This window comes from Mercenaria mercenaria, chromosome 2 (assembly GCF_021730395.1).
Source record: "Mercenaria mercenaria strain notata chromosome 2, MADL_Memer_1, whole genome shotgun sequence".
NCBI lineage: Eukaryota > Metazoa > Mollusca > Bivalvia > Venerida > Veneridae > Mercenaria > Mercenaria mercenaria.
This window is the reverse complement of record NC_069362.1, coordinates 109,016,306-109,036,541: the sequence shown is the minus strand read 5'-3', so window position 1 is coordinate 109,036,541 and position 20,236 is coordinate 109,016,306. Positions and strand designations below refer to the sequence as shown.

Genomic DNA, 20,236 nt, shown 5'->3' with positions numbered 1-20,236 from the left:
TTCTGTGACAAGACCGTATTGTGGGGGTATTCGTCACTCCTGTGAAGTTCTAGTTTGTTTTGGTGTTGTAATTGTGGATGTACCATGAAATGTCAAAATAAACAAATAATGTGATACTTTAACCTTTTAGATACATTAATTTTTTTCAAATGTAAGAGCATTAAAATACCAAGATGAATGCAATAGTTTTTATTTTTTAAACAGGTAACTTTCTTGTAAGAAATTTGAATAACGTCTATAAACGGTCTGTTCGCAAAGAACATAATATAAAACTAGTGCTAAAGACAAAGGACTTGCCCTTGGCAACTTTTCAGGAGATCATAATAATGTACATCTTTACCGTCTCCTCGAAAGTATCGGGGGACTGGCACCGCCGATATGCAAATTAGTTTCGATTTGTAAATTACGCTCAATTACGAAGAAAGAAAAACAACAAAACCTAAAATGTAGAAAAATATTAAAGGTGCACTGTACCTATATTTTGTATGCGTATAACATTACTACGCATTAGTTAGGGTTTAAACAGTACACACTTAAAAAAATATCTATAGTAAGTAAACACAGTATAAATGTGTTTTACCACAAAAAAGATTGATCTTTCAAGAAACGGCGGTTACTGTATGCCATTTAATTGTTAATATATCTCTATATACGCAATTTATGTATTAATACATTTGATGCTGACTGCCATTTTAGAGATAAAATATGGGCAGTTGATTTCTTTGAGCTTATTTATCAGACTTATTTAAAATATTTATAAAGTCCGAAGTATGTTACATTTTACACTGTCGCTTTCAATCATCGCTTTATCAGCTAAAATCTTCTGTTCCTTTTTTAATCTATGATTTTTAGCCTTTGCATGTTACATGATTCATATCTTTTATTTTTGTTTTCTAGACAAATTTATGAGAATCAAGAAAGACCCAAAACCAACGATGGAATTATACAGCTTCGTAGATCAGGCTATAACAATGCTGAACGTGATTATTACAATAAAATGTCACTGAACATGGAACAACATCAGCAGCAACAAGCTTATGAAAGGTTAAGGAAAGGTTCGTTACACAAACTTTTTTATGATCAGCAATTTTAGGGATTTCATTCACTAGCGCGAAAATTCAGTTAATTCTGCTGTAAAAAGGTAGATGAATTCACCAAAAGCATTCTCTAATGTTGAGGTCTTAAAATGTTGTAACAGTACTAGGGTAGATTTTACTCAGTTTTCTTAATTTAATACAAACTTAGCAAAGTTAGCAGTCAGTCTCACATGCCATTTTCCCTTTTCATATATTTTTAGAGGTGTATTTAAGGATAACAAAAAAGAGTTAGATTCCTATTACAAGTGTATGTTTCATTGACATTTTAGCTCGACTATTCAAAGAATAGGTACAGCTATTAGACTCGCCTATTTGTCGGCGTCACGATTTGGTTAAGTTTTTGTATGTAAGGTCGTATCCCAGTATTTACTAGTGGGGCTAGATTGACACTTTACAGACTTGTTGACTATGATACACTGACTTACACTGCACAGGTTACATAACTCTCTTTTGCTTTTTCGACTTGTGTTTTATGTATGTAAGCTGGTATCTCAGTACCCACTAATAAAAATAGATTGAAACCATGAGCCATATGTCGGAAGTGGTTTGGAATATTTAAATAAAACTTCATATACATGTTCATCACTATAATGAAATTCGGTACGTCAAGTTTCAGTCAGATTGCCCAAGTAACACCAGAGTTATGGCCCTTCATAGTTTCCAGCGCAATTTCTGCTTCATAACTTGTGACGTATTTGATCTAGAACTATGAAACTTTAATTGAGTTTGGATCACCATAATGCGGAAAAGCACACACAATTTCGTGAGGATCTCTTTAGTTACTTTAGAATTATTGCCCTTAAATTGTTTAAAACTCCGCATATTTGTACATAACAAACTAACCAATTGATAGAATGTTATTAAAATTCTTTCATTTGTTTTTGAACATTTATTATTAACTTGTGAAGTTGTGTACCCACACCCGGTCACGCACCCTCCCCCTCCACTCACACCCACAATATTTTTTCTTTTTTTTTTAAAAATTAAACCTTTCAAGAATATTCATCAGCATGTACAGTTGTACCCTCCCTCAACAAGTCACGTCACCCCCACCATCCCGATCATGCACACATATCCCCGAACATTTTTTTTCCATCAATATTTATTATTAACATGTGAAGTTTCGTACCCTCACTGGTCCTACCCCGCGCCGTCAACACCCACGTTCCAGATTTCTTACTTGATTGCGCTCAATTCAAATATAATGAACTATTTGCTTCTTTGCTTCTTAGTCAAATCATAAACTTTCTGCCGGATATATTTCTGTGCCATTCCTCACCTCACCACAAACCCAATACCAATTAATCGAATTCGCTTGTTTCAAAGTAGTTTCTATATGGTAGATATTCGGTTAAACCTAAAGGCAAGATTTCAAACTGTCTTTGGCTTCCGAATTCATTTATTTCCGACCAGCCAGGATAGTCGGGAGGAAAGCGGTATCAAGAACTTAACAAACTTCCATTTCTGTAATGGATAATTTAGTGTTTACAGTTTACAAAACTAATGTAACATAATTGTTCTTATTTTCATGTAATTCCATAGCCAAAGTGTGTTTAGCAGTTTATATTTATACTAGGAATCTCATCTTTGTTTGAAAAGAATAACAGAAACAAATCGAATTTTAAAATAACGTCGTTACCTCCAATTACAATCTAACATACATTAAGCAACCACGAACAAAAAGATTTGTAAATGATCAGGGGTTCGCGTTTCGAACAAATCCATTAATTCACCAATATAAGAACACGTTGAACCTAACGTTGCTTTCTGTCAATAATTCCTGGAATAAACACGGAGGAGCACCTAGGTCCTTTCTCCGTCGTTCAAAGCTGGAAAAGTTGCTATATAACCACCTAAATTGTGTTGTTGTGACTCTAATCCTAACAAACATGAGTAAAGACAGTTCTATTGAATAGTATCTAATTATCTTTTTAACAAGGCCTCAGTGGCTGAGTTGTTTATGTCGCTGACTGCGAATCACTTGCCCCTTACCCATTTGCGTTTGAATCCTCACTCAGGGTGTAGAATTCTTTATGTCAAGAAAGCCATTCAGCTTGCTTACAGAATAAAATAAGTTCGTCGGTCCGACAGTGACTAAATAATTCCAGGAGGGGCACGCGAGGCCTTTCTCCATCGCCCAAAGCTAGAAATGTTGCTATAAGATCTAAATTGCATTGGTGTGACCCAAAACCTAACAAAAACAAAAAACAAACTCATTTTTCTAGCTCTGTGTAGTCAGTGGATTTTTTTTTGCAATGTTTAATTAAAATTTAGAAATGAAATCTGTGAATTTCAATTTTATTTTCTTCTTTCTTTTCCTGCAGATGCACAGGGAGACCAACACAATTATGAACATCTATGAACCAACATGACAAACAACACGTGCTTTGAAACAGTCTATTGAAGTGATATTCATTTGTTATATTGTGCCCCCCCCCCCTCCCCACAGTATTTTTTTCACATGGTGTTTCCCTTGTCTGATTGATACCTTAGGTGGTAGGAGGTAAGGCCTATGACAATGGGAAATCATTGTATTCATTCTATAACCACTTAATATAATCCGTTTCCTATGGACACATATCTATAGACTATAGTAATCATTACTTTTTATGTAGTTGTTAAAATGACATCTAAATTGTTCAATAGCTAATCATTACTTTTTATGTAGTTGTTAAAATGACATCTAAATTGTTCAATAGCTAAATAGTAAATATGATAAATCACTAATTAAGAATAAATTTAATCCTAGAAAAAATATAGTTAAGAAAAAGTGCTAGATTTTTTCATAGCTAATTTAAGTTGATGTTTTACAGTTAAATATGCAAGTTGCATATATATGTCATCAAAATAGATTAAGGTTGTGCTTTGTTGTATATTACATTTTTCATAATAACATTTTCAAGCAAATACATTATTTGATAACACTGCAAACTAATATTATAACCTTTTTTCACCCGCACAACGAGTGCCTGCAAGTCAAAACTTACCCAAACCAAAATGTACACACGTTTGCCCAATTCCTGGTGAATTCGTGTTTATGTGTGTACCTTCTATTTTATGGGTTTCTACCAAAACAAGAAAATTATATTTCTTCGCTCTTCGCTGGCTCCTGTTTTCCTACAGAACAAAAACAAATATTTAAATTATTTTTCACTCGCTGCCTCAATTTATCAAGTGTGTTGAACAATTTTTCAATTTGAGGTGGACTTAGATATATAAAAATGTATTGAATATATTCGGTTACACATATTTTTATGCTTACGGAAGACTTTGCTGTGTAAATACCTAAAGAATGTCATATTATTGTATAAATCATGAACTTTGTTTAATGCAACTGCCATCATCTTCTTTTAAATAACTGTGCTTTCTTTGATCATATAAGTGCTCTTTCTTGTTTATCTCGTGTATATAATTATTGTATATTTTATAATCAGAGAAAAGTGAAAACAGAAACAGTAAATATTTTTATATTTTGTCCAGTTTGAATTGCATACATGTATTTCCGTAGCTTATCTTCGCTGGCTCCTGTTTTCCTAAAAAACAAAAACAAATATTTAAATTATTTTTCACTCGCTGCCTCAATTTATCTCAGAAAAAAAATGCAATGAAAATCTTTTCAATTTGGGATGGCCTTAGATATATAAAAATGTTTTAAATATATTCGGTTACACATATTTTTATGTTTGCCGGTGACTTTGCCATATTATTTTGTATAAATTACGAACTTTGTTTAGGTAATGCAACTGCCATCACCTTCAGTAAACTAACTGTGTTTTCTTTGATTATGTAAGTGTTTTTTCTTGTTATCTCGTGTATAAAAATATTGTATATCTTATACTCGGAGAAAAGTGAAAATAGAAATAAATAGTAAATATGTATATGTGTTCCAATTTTAATTCCATACATGTATTTCCATAGCAATGTAGCTAGTCTTCGCTGGCTCCTGTTTTCCGGAGGGAAAAAAAAACAAATATTTAAATTATTTTTCACTGGCTTACTCAATTTATCTCAGAAAAAAATGCGATGGACAACTTTTCACTTTTGGATGGCCTTAGATATATAAACATGTATTAAATATATTCGGTTACACATATTTTTATGTTTGCAGATGACATTGCTATATTCTTTTGTATAAATCATGAACTTTGTTTAATGCAACTGCTGTCACCTTCTATAAACTAACTGTGTTTTCTTTTAAAAAATAACTGTGTTTTCTTTGATAATGTAGCCCCATGTGGTTTTGGGACGATTTGTGTATGAAAAGAATTGGAACCACTGCCTTACCCTTGCATGATCGTAAGAGGCGACTAATAGGGTCTTAACATTTGGTTTTGCAGTAACTCTGTGATTCCAGCAGGTATGCAAATTTTGATTCCATACCTCATGATTTTATTTCGATGTAAATGAGATCTGGAACCAAAATTTGTAGTCCTGTTTGGCGCCATATAACCTATACTGTGTTGGTGCGCCGTAAAACCCCAAAAAATCAATAAATTTGATTATGTAAGTGTTTTTCTTGTTATCTCGTGTATATAAATATTGTATATCTTATAATCGGAGAAAAGTGAAAATAATAATAAATAGTAAATATGTATATGTGTTCCAATTTTAATTGCATACATGTATTTCCATAGCAATGTAGCTAGTCTTCGCTGGCTCCTGTTTTCCGGAGGGAAAAAATACAGATATTTAAATTATTTTTCACTCGCTTGCTCAGTTTATCTAAAAAAAAATGCGATGAACAGTTTTTCACTTTGGGGTGGTCTTAGATATATAAACATGTATGAAATATATTCGGTTACACATATTTTTATGTTTGCAGATGACATTGCCATATTATTTTGTATAAATCATGAACTTTGTTTAATGCAACTGTCGTCAGCTTCTGAAAACTATATATTTATAACTGTGTTTTCTTTTAAAAAATAACTGTGTTTTCTTTGATAATATAGCCCCATGAGGTTTTGGGACGATTTGTGTATGAAAAGAATTGGAACCACTGCCTTACCCTTGCGTGATCGTAAGAGGCGACTAATAGGGTCTTAACATTTGGTTTTGCAGTAAATCTGTGATTCCAGCGGGTATGCAAATTTTGATTCTATACCTCGTGATTTTATTTCGATGTAAATGAGATCCGGAACCAAAATTTGTAGTCCTGTTTGGCGCCATATAACCTATACTGTGTTGGTGCCGCGTAAAAATGGTATAAAGGGAAACAATCAAATTTAACCAATCTGGCTTAATAATCAAGGGACAATACTCTTCAAAACACGGTCTCATTTCTGGACATGGCCGTAAAACCCCAAAAAATCAATAAATTTGATCATGTTAGTGTTTTTCTTGTTGTCTCGTGTATATAAATATTGTATATCTTATAATCGGAGAAAAGTGAAAATAATAATAAATAGTAAATATGTATATGTGTTCCAATTTTAATTGCATACATGTATTTCCATAGCAATGTAGCTAATCTTCGCTGGCTCCAGTTTTCCGGAAAAAATACAGATATTTAAATTATTTTTCACTCGCTTTAACTAAGATTATATAAGTGTTGTTCTTGTTATCTCGTGTATATAAATATTGTATATTTTATAACCAGAGAAAAGTGAAAATAGAAGTAGATAGTAAATACCCTGAAATCCCGAAAATAAGCCGGTCTCGAAAATAAGCCACCATTCCCACTACAGGCAAAAAGGACCTATAAATGAGCGCACTGAAAAAACCGTCCTGTTTTCTGTATCAGTAATAGTATCAACACCATATAAGATAGCAAATGTTACCAACGTGTACATAAAAAATTTTTATTTCCACATGTCATAACAATAAAACATACTTAGGAACAAAACACTTAAAACAATGCAATTTTGTGCCGTTTTTTGAAAACCCTGGACAAATTAAAACTTTAAAAGCAATAAAATTCCTGTCTCAAACACTTCTTGTCACGTAAGTTTTACTAATTAACATGACCGGTCTTTATAACACAATGCAGTGTTTATCACGTATTGTCTAAGTTATTCATACCCGTCAGCCGATTAAATCATCGGTATATTTGTTTGTTAGGCCAGACAAAACATTTTAATGGGTAATTATCTGTTAGCATCGGATTATTTTCATTAAGAAATTAAATCAAAACTGGTATGTCAGAATTGTAAATATTTACCGACGTCGATGTTTCTACTTAAAAGCAAAATACATGATATCCATATCTTCAGTATTTCGGTACTCGAAAATTCGCCGTTTTTAAACGGTTACTGAATATATGTACTCAAAAGTTCGCCGGACTCATAAATAAGCCGTCTCGATAATAAGCCACCATACCCTTACGAAAATTTAAATAAGCCGCGGCTATTTTCGGGACTGCAGGGTATGTATATTTTTTCCAATTTTACCCTATTTTAGCATGTTTCCGGAAACAAAGAATTTTTTAGGTCTAAGCTGACAGGGAAAAACCTGTTTGCCTTTGACTTCAAGTTTGGCTCATTTCAACGGTTATAACAAGTTCATACAAGTTCTGTGTAATTTTCATGCAGAATGCTCCAAAACTATGGTCCCTATTGTGTTCACAATGTGAACTATCCCAATTTGGATTCCATACAGTGACCACAACGCTAGTGCTATTTCAACAACTTTGACCATTATCAAAATTCCCGCAATTTTGGTGGAATATATATCACGAGTAAGTTCCATGAAAATTGCTCAACAAATATAACTGCAAAATGTGTAAACAATATGAAATAAGTTCAGTGACCATATGGGTCCGATCTAACTGTAACGGTGTGTCCATTGTCCACCGTCTTGTGGCTATTTTGTGTTAGTTATAAGAAGATTGCGCATGAATTGAGACTGGTAGTGTGTTAAAAATGTTGACAAATTCAGTTGTCATAATCATGAGGTAACCTGAGCACAGTCGTGTGCTAGAACCCGTGTTAATACACATTTTTTGTGTGTAACTTTCAGGTATGTTACCTCTAATGTGTCAACACTGTGCAGTATAACAATTTTGACTTATCCAAGGACCATAATAATTGCCCATTATTGAATTTACCCGAGAGCTAGTTTCTATATACATAAGTGTACGTTACATGAAAATTGCTAAAATACTGAAGCTGGAAAAGTGTCAACAATAAGCAGCAAAGGCAAATTCAACTAGTCCAAGGGCCATAACTCCGGTGTTACCTCAACAATCTAATTTATTATCAAACTGGCCCGAGACTTAACGGCCATATACATTTATTGTATACAAGAAATATGGCATCTAAAGAGCATTCGAGAGCTTGATACAATATACAACACATGCTGTCAATAAAGAAAGGTCGGTAAATTTTTGTGGACGGATAGACGAAACCTGACTACAATAACTCACGATAAGCTGCTAAAATTATCATATGTTCATATCTGTGAAGAAGCAACAGTTCAAAGTAACAGGCAAATTAAGAGAATTAACTTAGGAGGGTGTGTTAGCATAACTCTGAATATTGGTGCCAGACATTGGGACTTTGCCAAATAGGATGTGTGTGGTGATGACGTGGAACAGTTTTGTAAAGAACAGAAAAACAAATCTACAATATAAAGTATTGGTGCCAGAGTTATAGACCTTGTCATATATGATGTGGACTAAGTTTAGAGTAAATCCACATACTGAATTCAATGTTACTGTGGAAAAAAGAGAAAACTATAAAGGAGGTACGGACGGTAGGGAATGGAATTAGTTAAAGCATTGTCACACATAGGTATATATTGTTGATGCAATAACAAATATTACATGTAAGGACATACTATAGAAGAGCACCGTCCAAAGTTTGAACTGATCCCACCTGAGGCTGATACCTATGAATATGTCAGGTAAAGACAACGAAAAAAACAAGGATAAACTATAGCCAACAGGGAAAGCCACGTTCCAAAAACGCAATCTCCCTAAAGTCGAACTCACAGCATAAGGAAGTGCACACACACACGCGCACGCACGCATGCACACAGCAAACACATGAGGAACACAATGGGACACCGCTTTGGAACGTTCAGTGGGGAATGGGGAAAAAACACTACTGGGGAGTTTAAACCGGTCAATTATGCACCGAACCTCACTCTTCTTACCCACAACATGTTTCAAAGTCTCAGAACAGTGTAAATAAAGGTTATCCCCGCCAGGTGAATCTGACAACAGAAGGCAAATTATGTAAAAGTCAAAAATATTCTTTTAATTTATATAAAAAGCATTACATCAGAACCAAAAACACGTGTACCCCAATGCCTTTGCAGAAGACAGAGCAACAAGAGAAACGCCTTCAAGAGCCCGCCCAAAAACAGACCAGAAGACAGATATCAAAATAGACCCAGTCCCGGGGATTCATGATTACCCGAAATTTTAAACGAAGTTTGTAAACAACATCCCCAAAAGAATGGGTTTTAATATAGCATCTCACAGAAGGGAAGGACAGTCTCTAATGTTGTCAGAACTTGTTGTCCGACCCTTTTGCCTTTTGATTATGTATTTAGAATTGTTATTGTAATAACTTCATATCAAAGAGTAATAAAATATGATTAAATCGCTAAAGCTTCCAAACCCCCTCCAGTACGAAAAACTGTGTCGTACAGGAAATTACGTTCGATCGACATTGACTCATTTCGAGAAGACATACGAAGAATAGATTTCTTTAACACACAATGCACTCCATCTGATACTGATATCGAGGAATTTGTGGAGGAATATTCAAATCAGTTAATTTCTATAGTAGACAAACACGCCCATTTGACTACCAAGACTATTGTGTTAAGACCTTCATGTCCTTGGTATACCGAGCAACTCCACAAAGCAAAACATCAGAAACGAAAATTAGAACGGAAATGGCGTGAAAGTAAGCTCACAATCGATCACCAAATTTACCGAACACAGTGTGCTGAAGTGAGTAAGATGCTAAAACAAGCTCGTGTTGAATACTATACAGGCAAAATTGACTCATGTGGCAGTGATCATAAGAGTTTATCAAAGATTACCAAAAATCTTCTTGGCGATACAAATGAGGTGATTTTACCATCACATTCATCTCCACAGCATCTCGCACAAGATTTCAGTGACTTCTTTATTGGAAAGATCGAAACAATCAGAAATGATATAGCATCGCAAACACAATCTGTATCTGATTTAGATGACATAGAAACTGAATACACAGGTGTCAATTATGTAGAGTTTACTCAAACCTCAGAAGACGAAGTGAAATCAATTATCAAAAAGTCAGCGAACAAATCATGTGAACTAGATCCGATCCCAACATGGTTATTAAAAGAATGTCTTGACGAACTAACACCAGTGATAACAAAAATTATTAATGCATCTCTAGATGCTGCGTATGTGCCCAAAGCGTTCAAACATTCACGAATAAGACCTCTTCTAAAAAAGCCAAGCCTAGATTCTAATGTCCAAAAAAACTATAGACCTGTGTCAAACTTGCCGTTTCTGTCTAAAATCTTAGAAAAAGTGGTAGATGTTCGAATTGAAAATCATCTGAGGAACAACGAACTCCACGAAGTTAATCAATCTGCTTATAAAAAATTCCACTCAACCGAAACCGCCCTATTAAAAGGCCAAAATGACATTCTTCAATCGTTGGATAAGAACAATGTGACTATTCTTGTGATACTTGATCTCTCTGCTGCATTTGACACTATTGACCACACCACGGGACGCTGATTCATCGCCTTGAACGTCACTTTGGTGTTACAGGCAAGCCACTCGCATGGATGATGTCATACCTTAGTGACCGCTACCAGTCCGTATGCATAGATGGCGAGCTATCACAACCAGTTCTAATGAAGTACAGTGTACCCTAAGGGTCTGTCCTGGGGCCAAAGAACTACACAAAGTACACAAAACCAGTCGGAGCTATCTGCAGAAAGCACGGACTGAACCATCACTTCTATGCGGACGATTCGCAGTTATATCAATCCTTCAAACCAATAAATAAAATGTCTATTGAAGAGACCATTCATCGCGTTGAAAGTTGTTTAAAGGATATAGTAAGTTGGATGAATACTAACATGTTGAAACTCAATGCTGAAAAAACAGAATTAATCATATTTTCATCTAAACACAAGACACAATCTGTTTCAAACATATCTGTGAAAGTGGACGGCTCTGAAATCAAACAATCAGGCAGTGTCAGGAACCTCGATGCTTTCCTGGATTCGAACATGAGGATGGAGCAGCATGTGAATAGTGTGTGTAGGAATTCCTATGCACAGTTGCGGCAAATTAGTCAACATCAGACATATATAAACCGCAAACGCAACCAAATCTCTAATCAACTCTCTTGTTACATCACGTTTGGATTATTGCAACTCTCTTCTATATGGAATTCCAAAACAGTCAATGAACAAACTGCAATATGTCCAAAACACGGCAGCTAGAATCGTAACCGGAACATTCAGATACGACCATATAACGCCTGTTCTGCGTGAACTCCATTGGCTTCCTGTGCAATGTAGGGTAGAATACAAAATTATAACACATACATATAAGCCACTCAAAGATCAATCACCAGCTTATGTAGCGAACATGCTAGAAATATATACACCATCCAGAAATCTGAGATCGCAGAATAATGCATTAAAACTAGTGGTGCCCAAATGTCGAACAATACGATTTGGTGACAGGAGCTTTCAGACAGCTGCTGCGAGGTTATGGAATGCCCTCCCATCTGGCATAAGAGAGTACAAGACCGTGCAAAGTTTCAAAAAAGCGCTAAAGACGCATTATTTCATACAATTCTTTGGCAACTAACATCTCACTGATTACCTGATTTATAATGTAGGTACTTTGCCGGCCAATTAATTACTTTAATTAAGACCTCCAGTGTTACAGAATAATGTTGGCGGTGTTTTTTCTGTGGGATGTATTATGGATGTTCTCCGGACCGTTTAGGTGGGGATTGACCCAATAATCCGGGACGGTTTGCATGCTGTGATGCATTTCGCAGACACCATACCGTTTAATTCTGTCTGTTCAAAATGTAAGATATCTTCTGTTCTATTCTGCTCTGACCTGTGTCTTTGATAGGTCAGTTAATGTTTTATGATATTGTATTTTTGTTTCATGTTTTGATCTGCCTACCATTCCAATTTTAAAATGCTTGGTATCTTATTACCGTAATGTAATTTAATTTATTCTATAATAGTTCAATTGCCATTTTTTATTGAACATTAATATAAATGTTTTATGTAAAGCACTTTTGAACGTATTTTTATATGAAAAGAGTGCTATATAAATGTGGTATATAATAATAATAATAATAATAATAAAATCAAAATCTCGCTGAAGTGTCTTTAAAATACTATTAAAATTCAAAACAAAATCTGAATAACGATAGGAAAATTTCACAAGGTATTTACGTAATTTATAATGACGGTAGCAAAACTGAAACTGAGACTGATTAACTTGATTAAACGCCTATTTCTATAAAATGACAATATTCAATTTATAATAATAATACTAATGACTTTATCTTTATTTAAACAAACAGTCATGACCGCGCCCTGTCCCCAGAGGCCATTTTATCACCATTGCCAAATACCAGTGCTTAGAGCCTTACATGGTACGCCCAGACGGGCTGCATATGGAGGTTCAAACCCCCAGGTTAATGGTGTCATCACTAATTTTGAAAAAAAAAAAAAATAAGAAAGAAATACTACACGCTACCCTACCCATAAAGCCTGTACCACCAAGTATATTTAATTTATCAGACCTTGAAAATATATAGATTATGCTGAAATGTGAAAACTTACAAAAATTAAAAAACCTATCACCTGCTGTTATCGAATATATAATTTAATATAAAACAATCATTAAAAAATTTAAAACAATGCCATGAAGTCTCATAAATACAGTGTCTTTAGATTTTTTAAAGGTATCATGTGATTTACTTTTGCGAAGTTCTGACGGCAGCTCATTCTACAGTTTTGGACCAATAGTACAGACACTTCTATCATTAAATGTTTTGCACTTGTATGGAACAACATAGCGACATTCAGAGTTTTCTAACGATCTCAAACCTTGTCTACTAGGAACATACCCTGTAAGCAATTCTATTAGATACATAGGTGCTCTGCGAAGGTGACAGCTATACATGAAAGAAAGTATTCTAAACTCAATCCTTGCGTTCACTGGCAACCAATGTAAGTCCAGTATAATGCTTGTTTGGAACTGTCAAATTTCACAAGAGTGATATTTCCTTTATGCAGATTGGTTCTTAGGCAAAAGATGCGGAGCAGCTCACGTTTGAAAAATCAAGATTACAAGAGTAACATAGCAAAAGTGGAAAATACACAGGTCGCCTAACACCACAAAAGAATGAATATGTTGCAGACTCGGTTGATTGCGCGTGGAATAGACGGTAGTGGAAATGCGTTCTACCTCCCCTCTAGCCCGAGTTTAGCAAACTCAACATTTGCACATGTTACAAGTACCAGCAAACAATTTAGAGGCATCCACAGAAGTGTAAGTGAGAACAAACAATACAGGGAAGTTGGTACTAGGCAACTGAAAGACCCCAACAAAAACAGAACTTCGCAGTGACGCTGCAGTATTTGAAGATTTCAAGGTGAGGCGGCATTGCGGAATGTTTAAAACGGAGAAGACTTGTGCGAAAAAATTTTACAGGAAGCGGATGAAAGAAATCCACCTTGAAAAAAAAAATAATAGACCAACACCTGGAGAAAACGGGCGGGAGGACTAAGAGGCGCTTTTCATCGACATAGGCATTCCCACAACAGACAGACCTACTTATAATTCTAAAGTAGTTCAACATAGCTATTAACATACTCTTTGAAATTTAGCGTGCATCTATTTCAGAGTTTATGTTACCACCTAGACTTACAAAGTCTGTTGAGATCAAATAATCTGTAATAATATTAATTTCTTCATACTGACACTGATATTTTCTCAGAAAAACATGTTCTCTCTAGGCTCATCTCAACAGACAGAGGCAAGAGATATTGTAATTTTTTTCAGAAAGTGGTATCAGAGAGGATTGATTTTATGGCCAGTGTTTTACATTTTATGACTCTAACGACCGATGCCAGTCTAGTTACCACCGTGCACCTTGCAGGGTGTACTGCTTATCGCGTTCTCACTATATATAAGAAAATGTGGAACTCCGTGTAAAGGGAGACTACTCGTACAGGCATGTAGTGAAATAGTGATACAGGCATGTAGTGAAATAGTGACACAAATCATTTTACGGAATATTCACTCCTGAGGACAATAACAGAAAACTCAGAATGAGACATTACTCATATAGCAATCGTAAAGTCTCTCGTTTGAAAAATAGAATCTAAATCTACCAAACATTAGACCTAGATTTCTATTCACTTAAAATTCATGTGGCTCTTTTTGTCAAAATGTATATTTAACATTTAAAACTGTGTTTCCTCATAGTAGATAGATCTACTACTATTTACCACCAGGACTTTACTATGAAATTATTATTTCACCGTGGCCGTAACACACGGGTCACACTGTAGGTTGCTGAGACTGAAATTCCCGCTAAATGGAGCGAGCGATTTAAAGTGTGTTTTAATTGGCTGAACGAGTACAGTCGTAAAATTTGATTGGTTCGTTCTGTACGCACGCGCAGGTAATGTATATTGTTTACCTAGAGGGTGTTATGGCCAGGTGCACACAGTTTTATGAAATCGTGTATTTTATTGTATTGTAGTTCGTCTGTGCGTTATTTATTGATTTACAGCTTGGAGTATATTGGATATATTTTAGTGTTTATTCAGATATTGGTGTTCAGGATTTAATTGTTACTTTCATTTTAAGGAAAAGTTGGAATTATTGTCATTAGAAGCCAGTGATAAGTTATGTGACGTCGGTTCGGATAGTTGACAAATTGCGGACTATGGGGAAAGACCAAGATATTATTTTAGCAGTTCGGAACCAAGACGTACATTTCCTGAATAAATTGCTTCAAAAATCTCACAGGTCTTCATCCAAATTAAGTAAGTTACTAAGTATCCGTTGGCAATGGACTTATTCAATTACACGTACTTGCATGAAGTGTCATTAATTTGGTGACCCCATGCTTAATCGCCCGAGGACCTACATAATTGTCCATTGTTCGTACAGGTATGGGTGGTCGGATACACAATATATGTATCTGTAATTTTATTACAGTTAAATTGCGTAATTGAAATTAAAGTGTATTTTCCTCCCGTTGCTATAATTGTTTTGATATTTTATTATTTAAAAAAAATTCTCAAAATCAAACAAAAAAAATTACCAGTTGTAGATTAAAAAGAACTTGAGAGTCCATTGAATGGATGATGTAGCAGGTAAGCATGGGCATCATATAGTATAGTTCTGGCTACCATAACTTAACTGACGCTGTTGTTTTCTGTTGATCGCGTCAAAGATCCGTAACAGCATATAAAACATCTCTGAGCTGAAATTTTTTAGCTGCATATATAGTCTGTCTATATGAATAAAGTTCAGTGAACAAAAGTAATTTGGTAAAACAGTAAAATGGTACATATTCATGTTAAAAAATGGAAGTGGTGGTCTATCTTTTTGATCATATACTTTAACTAGTCCAGTTTATTGTACGCCAGTCCCGATATTGTGATAATTTTGGCACAGGTCAATATCTCTCCTCCACGGATGTAGAGGGACATAGGGGCAAACACACGATAAATGTCAGTCTGTAAAATCGGTCTGCCTTGCAGTCGAAAAATTGAGACTATTACTTGAACCTGTATCTAATTTGCATTAAAAACCGCAAGTCTTACCACAAAATCCTCTGCAAACAAGTTTGTTTCCCAGTATTGTTTAAAAACATTTTGAATTCACAAAAAATTGATCCCCAACAATCCAGAAATTCATAGATCTGCATTGAACTTCATAATTTGATCTAACACTCTAACTGATAAAATTTGCGAATGTGCAAGTAAATCAGTAATTGTTTAATGAAGTTCAATTAACATACACAAATTAAGGTGCCTGATAACTTAATTAAATGATGGTGCACGCCTTTCTTAATACATTGTCAATTTTCAGTTGTATGTGGTGTGGCGATAAATTGTTGCAAAGCATTAAGTCTTAGGAGTTTACTTTTTTTGACTGAAATTGCGGATTGATTTTATTCTTGAAAAATGACTTATTATTGTCTGACAATGTTTTTAAAGTCAGGTAAGGCAAGCAGTCATTTTGATTTTGCATGCATGATTTAATTGGTGGTCTTATGTCCAAGTTGAGCTGTTACAAGTATAGGTGGGGACTTGCGTTTGTATTTTGTCAACATTTTGCAATGATTGTTATTAACATCCAGTTATAAAATTATAATTTTCTAAAAGAGTTTTGCATATAAATATATGTTTATTTGTCTTTGTTAATCTTGTTGTTATCTTTTTACAGTGTTAAGATAGGTTTATCTTTGAAACATGGTTGGAACATCACAATATGTCTATTAACATTGGGTATTCATAATTTATGTTAAGAGACTGTATTGTTTTACTGCATGTAGCCAATTGGTCTGGCGTTCTTTTAACAACTGTGACAATCGATCAGCAAAATTAAGATCTATAGCTTTTTGTAACCTAACCTTTCCGGTATCTGATTACCACCACTACCTTTTTGATCATTTGTAAGTGAATGGTTAGAATTCAAGTGTTATTCTGATACAACATGTAATAGTTGAGTATTCAACACTTTAACTGAAAGAAGAGATTGTCTAAATGTCCCCGTATCATTAAGTGCATTTGAAAAATGGTTACAAAGCATTGCAGTGTTTAAAAATTATACAAACATGTAAAATAATTAATATTGCTGGTAAAGTTCACTAGCGATCCCTTTGGAAAAATCATCATTCTTTATTCTTTAAAAGAAGGAAGGCGACAATGATAATATCTGTCAGGAAAAAGTAGTTGATGCACTGACCAACTGTTGAGGAGAGAACATTAAAACTTCAGTTTAGTTACATACATCGTATGATCAGAAATTGCAGCATGACAACTGGAAATTAATTCCAGGGTAATTTCTATCACAATATTTAATGATCATGTTAGAATGATCATGCACAAGACATTCTTGTTGTTTATCATCTGATTTACCATGGTTCAGAATTCATATGTGCAGGATTTGAACCTTGACCTGAATTTCTGATGCGGACATCTTCCTGTTATTAGTGTTTACTTATATGTAGGTACATATGTCAGTGCTTTACTAGTGATTAGGCCTCAGGGTTGTTTACAATTGAGAACTTAATTACTTATGTCATAAAACATCTAGTTTTGGAATTTTGTTAAAAAGTGATTTTTTTTAGTAAAATGTTACACTTTTTTAAAAGAAAAAAAGTCATAAATGCATTCAGTTTGGAATTGCCTTGTGTTTCAAATGTTTTCATAGGTAAAGTCTTGGTTGAAAAAAAAATTAGATAAACTTCGGTAATTGTAAAGCACTGCAGCTTTGAATTTGAGAAAAAAAAACTATTGTTTGCCATTGGGATCCCAAATAGGCCTGTTAAAAATCACTGTGTACCAGAAGTGCTCGGCATAGACTGGTGTTTTTTATTTTAATTCTGTAAATCATTATGTAGAAAGACACAAAAACTACTGGTGAAAATTCATTTTCAGTCAACTTTTACTAAATGCATCCAAGACATACAGCATATGTTTTCATCCCCTGGGAAGATCTGGTTTCTCTGGCAATCAGTAAAATACAAGTAAATTGGTTGAAGTCATTATTTTTTTGCTCCCAGGAAAATTCCAGGTAGAGTTATAATCAGCTGATATAAACCATCTGTTGCTATATTTTCTTTGAATTATGATGGTTAGAGAGAAATGGGTAAAAACAAAACAGAAATTAGGCAATAAAATATGCTTTGGCATCTGATAGATCCACTTTATTATTTTACTAAATAGTATAGATATAGTCAAGATATTAATACCTGCCCTGTGTGATGTTCCTATCATGCGATTAATTAGGATTTTTTCTTTGTTTCAGATTGAGTTTATCAAGTACTTGCAACATACTTACTTGTTGTTCAAAGCTGTTATATTTGTACTTTTACTCTCATATTTTGCTGAAACTGCCCATGCTTTGTTCACATGAGATAGCTCCATGGATGGACAGACTGTTCAAATTTTGTATAATTGTGCTCCTTTTCTTCTCAAAACATAAGTACACTGTGTGTTTGGTACGATTCAACCTTGTGTGTGTGTGTGTGTGTTCGGGTTTAACGTCTTTCTCAACAATTTTTCAGTCATATGAACGACGGTGTCTACTTGTAGCAGTGAGCACAATGCCCAACTTTATAGTGCTGCCTCACTGGAATATCTTGCCGTAGACACATGACATGATATCCCACCCAGTCACATTATACTGACACCGGGCTGACCAGTCCTAGTACTATCCTCTTAATGCTGAGCGCCAAGTGAGGAAGCTACTAGTACCATTTTTTACGTCTTTGGTATGACGTGGCCAGGGATCGAACCCATGACCTCCCGCACTCGAAGTGGACGCTCTACCACTAGGGTGACTAGGCTGGAGGTCAAATTCTCTCACATTAAAGAGGAATGAGTCCACTCAAATTCTTCCGCCAAATCTAAAAAGACTGAACAACAAATCTTTAAAATCACCCTCAAATCTGGAAAAATTTGAAGAAAAAATGTCGAAATTGAATGGCGGACCATTCCATTTTAGAAACTTAGCAGGGTAAGGGTTAAAATCACCATGACCTTAGCTGTTGATGGGACAAAGTATTTAAAGGTTTGTTTAGAAAAAAACTCCCATTGGGTTAAAAAAACCCCTTGGGGAATTTTTCATCCTTTGATTTCATAGTTCTTCAAACCCAAATTTTTACAGGGGGTTTTAATTAAGAATTGGAAAAACTAATTTTTCTTACAAGACGTTCCAGTTTTTTAGTTAAGTCTAGACTAATATTTGTAAAAAATTTTATTATTAAAAAAAATGGTTTTGGGTTTATAACAAGGTTCAAATTTTTTACAAAAAAAAAATGTAAAAGAAAATTTCTAAAAAATCTGAGAGATTTGAATTTAAGTCCTGAACTAATTTATAACCAAATTTTTTTTAAAACCTGTCTGTCTGTAAAAGCCTTTTTTTTATAAGGTTTTTCTTAAAAATATTTCATTGGCCAGAAATCCCCATTTTTTCTAGCCCATTAAAAATCAATTTTAACGGCCCTTTATAAAATTGTGGAAGCTTTAAATAAAATCAAAAAAAAAAATGTTCTTTCTAATGCTACAACCGCAAGGGTCAAAGGTTTTTACTTATAAAAAACGGTTAAAATTTTTTGGCCGGGCTTCCCCTTTCCCGTTTTTTTCCGCTTTTTTCAAAAAAATTTGTTTTTTGGGACTGGGTTATAAAATGTTGGGCTCGTTGGGTTTGTCCCATCTTTCTTTATGAAAACCTTTAAAATTTTAACATCTGAAAGGAAAACCCCTGTCCTTTTTGCGGCAGAAATCTCTGTCTTTTAAATTTTAAATACGTTAATTTTGATAGCAAAAAAATACATACTGTAAACCCTTAACAATGAAATGATGTGATACATTTATGAATTGTTCGACCCACCCCCCACCCCCCCCCCTCTCTGTTTGTATATTTTTTCTGACTTAATTGACTTTTGATTACTCTATTCAAATGCTAAAAGTTTAATAAATGATTGAATTTTAGTTTTTTTTTTTTTCTTAAATGATTTTTAATTTTTAAAAATACTAGTTGACAAATTGTTACCTGTTTATTTCAGAGCACAAGAATTCCTCAAAGAAAGTAAATGTCAACTACCAAGATGGAGATGGGTAAAAATTTTATTCTCAAATATATCTAAATGTATCTGTACATAATTAAATGCTGGATCGTAAAGGGTTTTTTATTTCTTTTTATGGGAAAATGTTGGAAAACTAAGTAAAGTGTTTTGACACAGGATTGAATAATCATGGGATATTTTTGTTATTTCCAACAATTTTTTGATGTTTAAGCTTTATTAAGACAGCCTTTGAAGACGTATGAAAAAACAAATTTGCATTCTCGGAAAAATTTTATTTTTATGGCTTTAAAAAATGTAATTTATACCTTTGGGAAAAAAATTCATATTACACAAGTGTGCTTGAAATGGAGCGAGAAAGGAGCC

The 20,236-nt window shown here is 34.3% G+C and overlaps 1 protein-coding gene across 3 annotated transcripts in view; it reads left to right on the top strand.

The window, feature by feature from the left end:
* LOC123564875 (uncharacterized) overlaps positions 1–6,515 on the top strand; it is a 531,225-nt gene extending 524,710 nt beyond the window's left edge. For all 3 annotated transcript variants that reach the window (XM_053537514.1, XM_053537515.1, XM_053537513.1), the window contains 2 exons: positions 898–1,055; positions 3,422–6,515. In XM_053537514.1, coding sequence (XP_053393489.1) covers positions 898–1,055; positions 3,422–3,459 — 196 coding nt within the window. In that variant the 3' untranslated portion in view covers positions 3,460–6,515. The remainder of the gene's footprint in view (positions 1–897; positions 1,056–3,421) is intronic.
* The last annotated feature ends 13,721 nt before the right edge of the window (positions 6,516–20,236 follow it).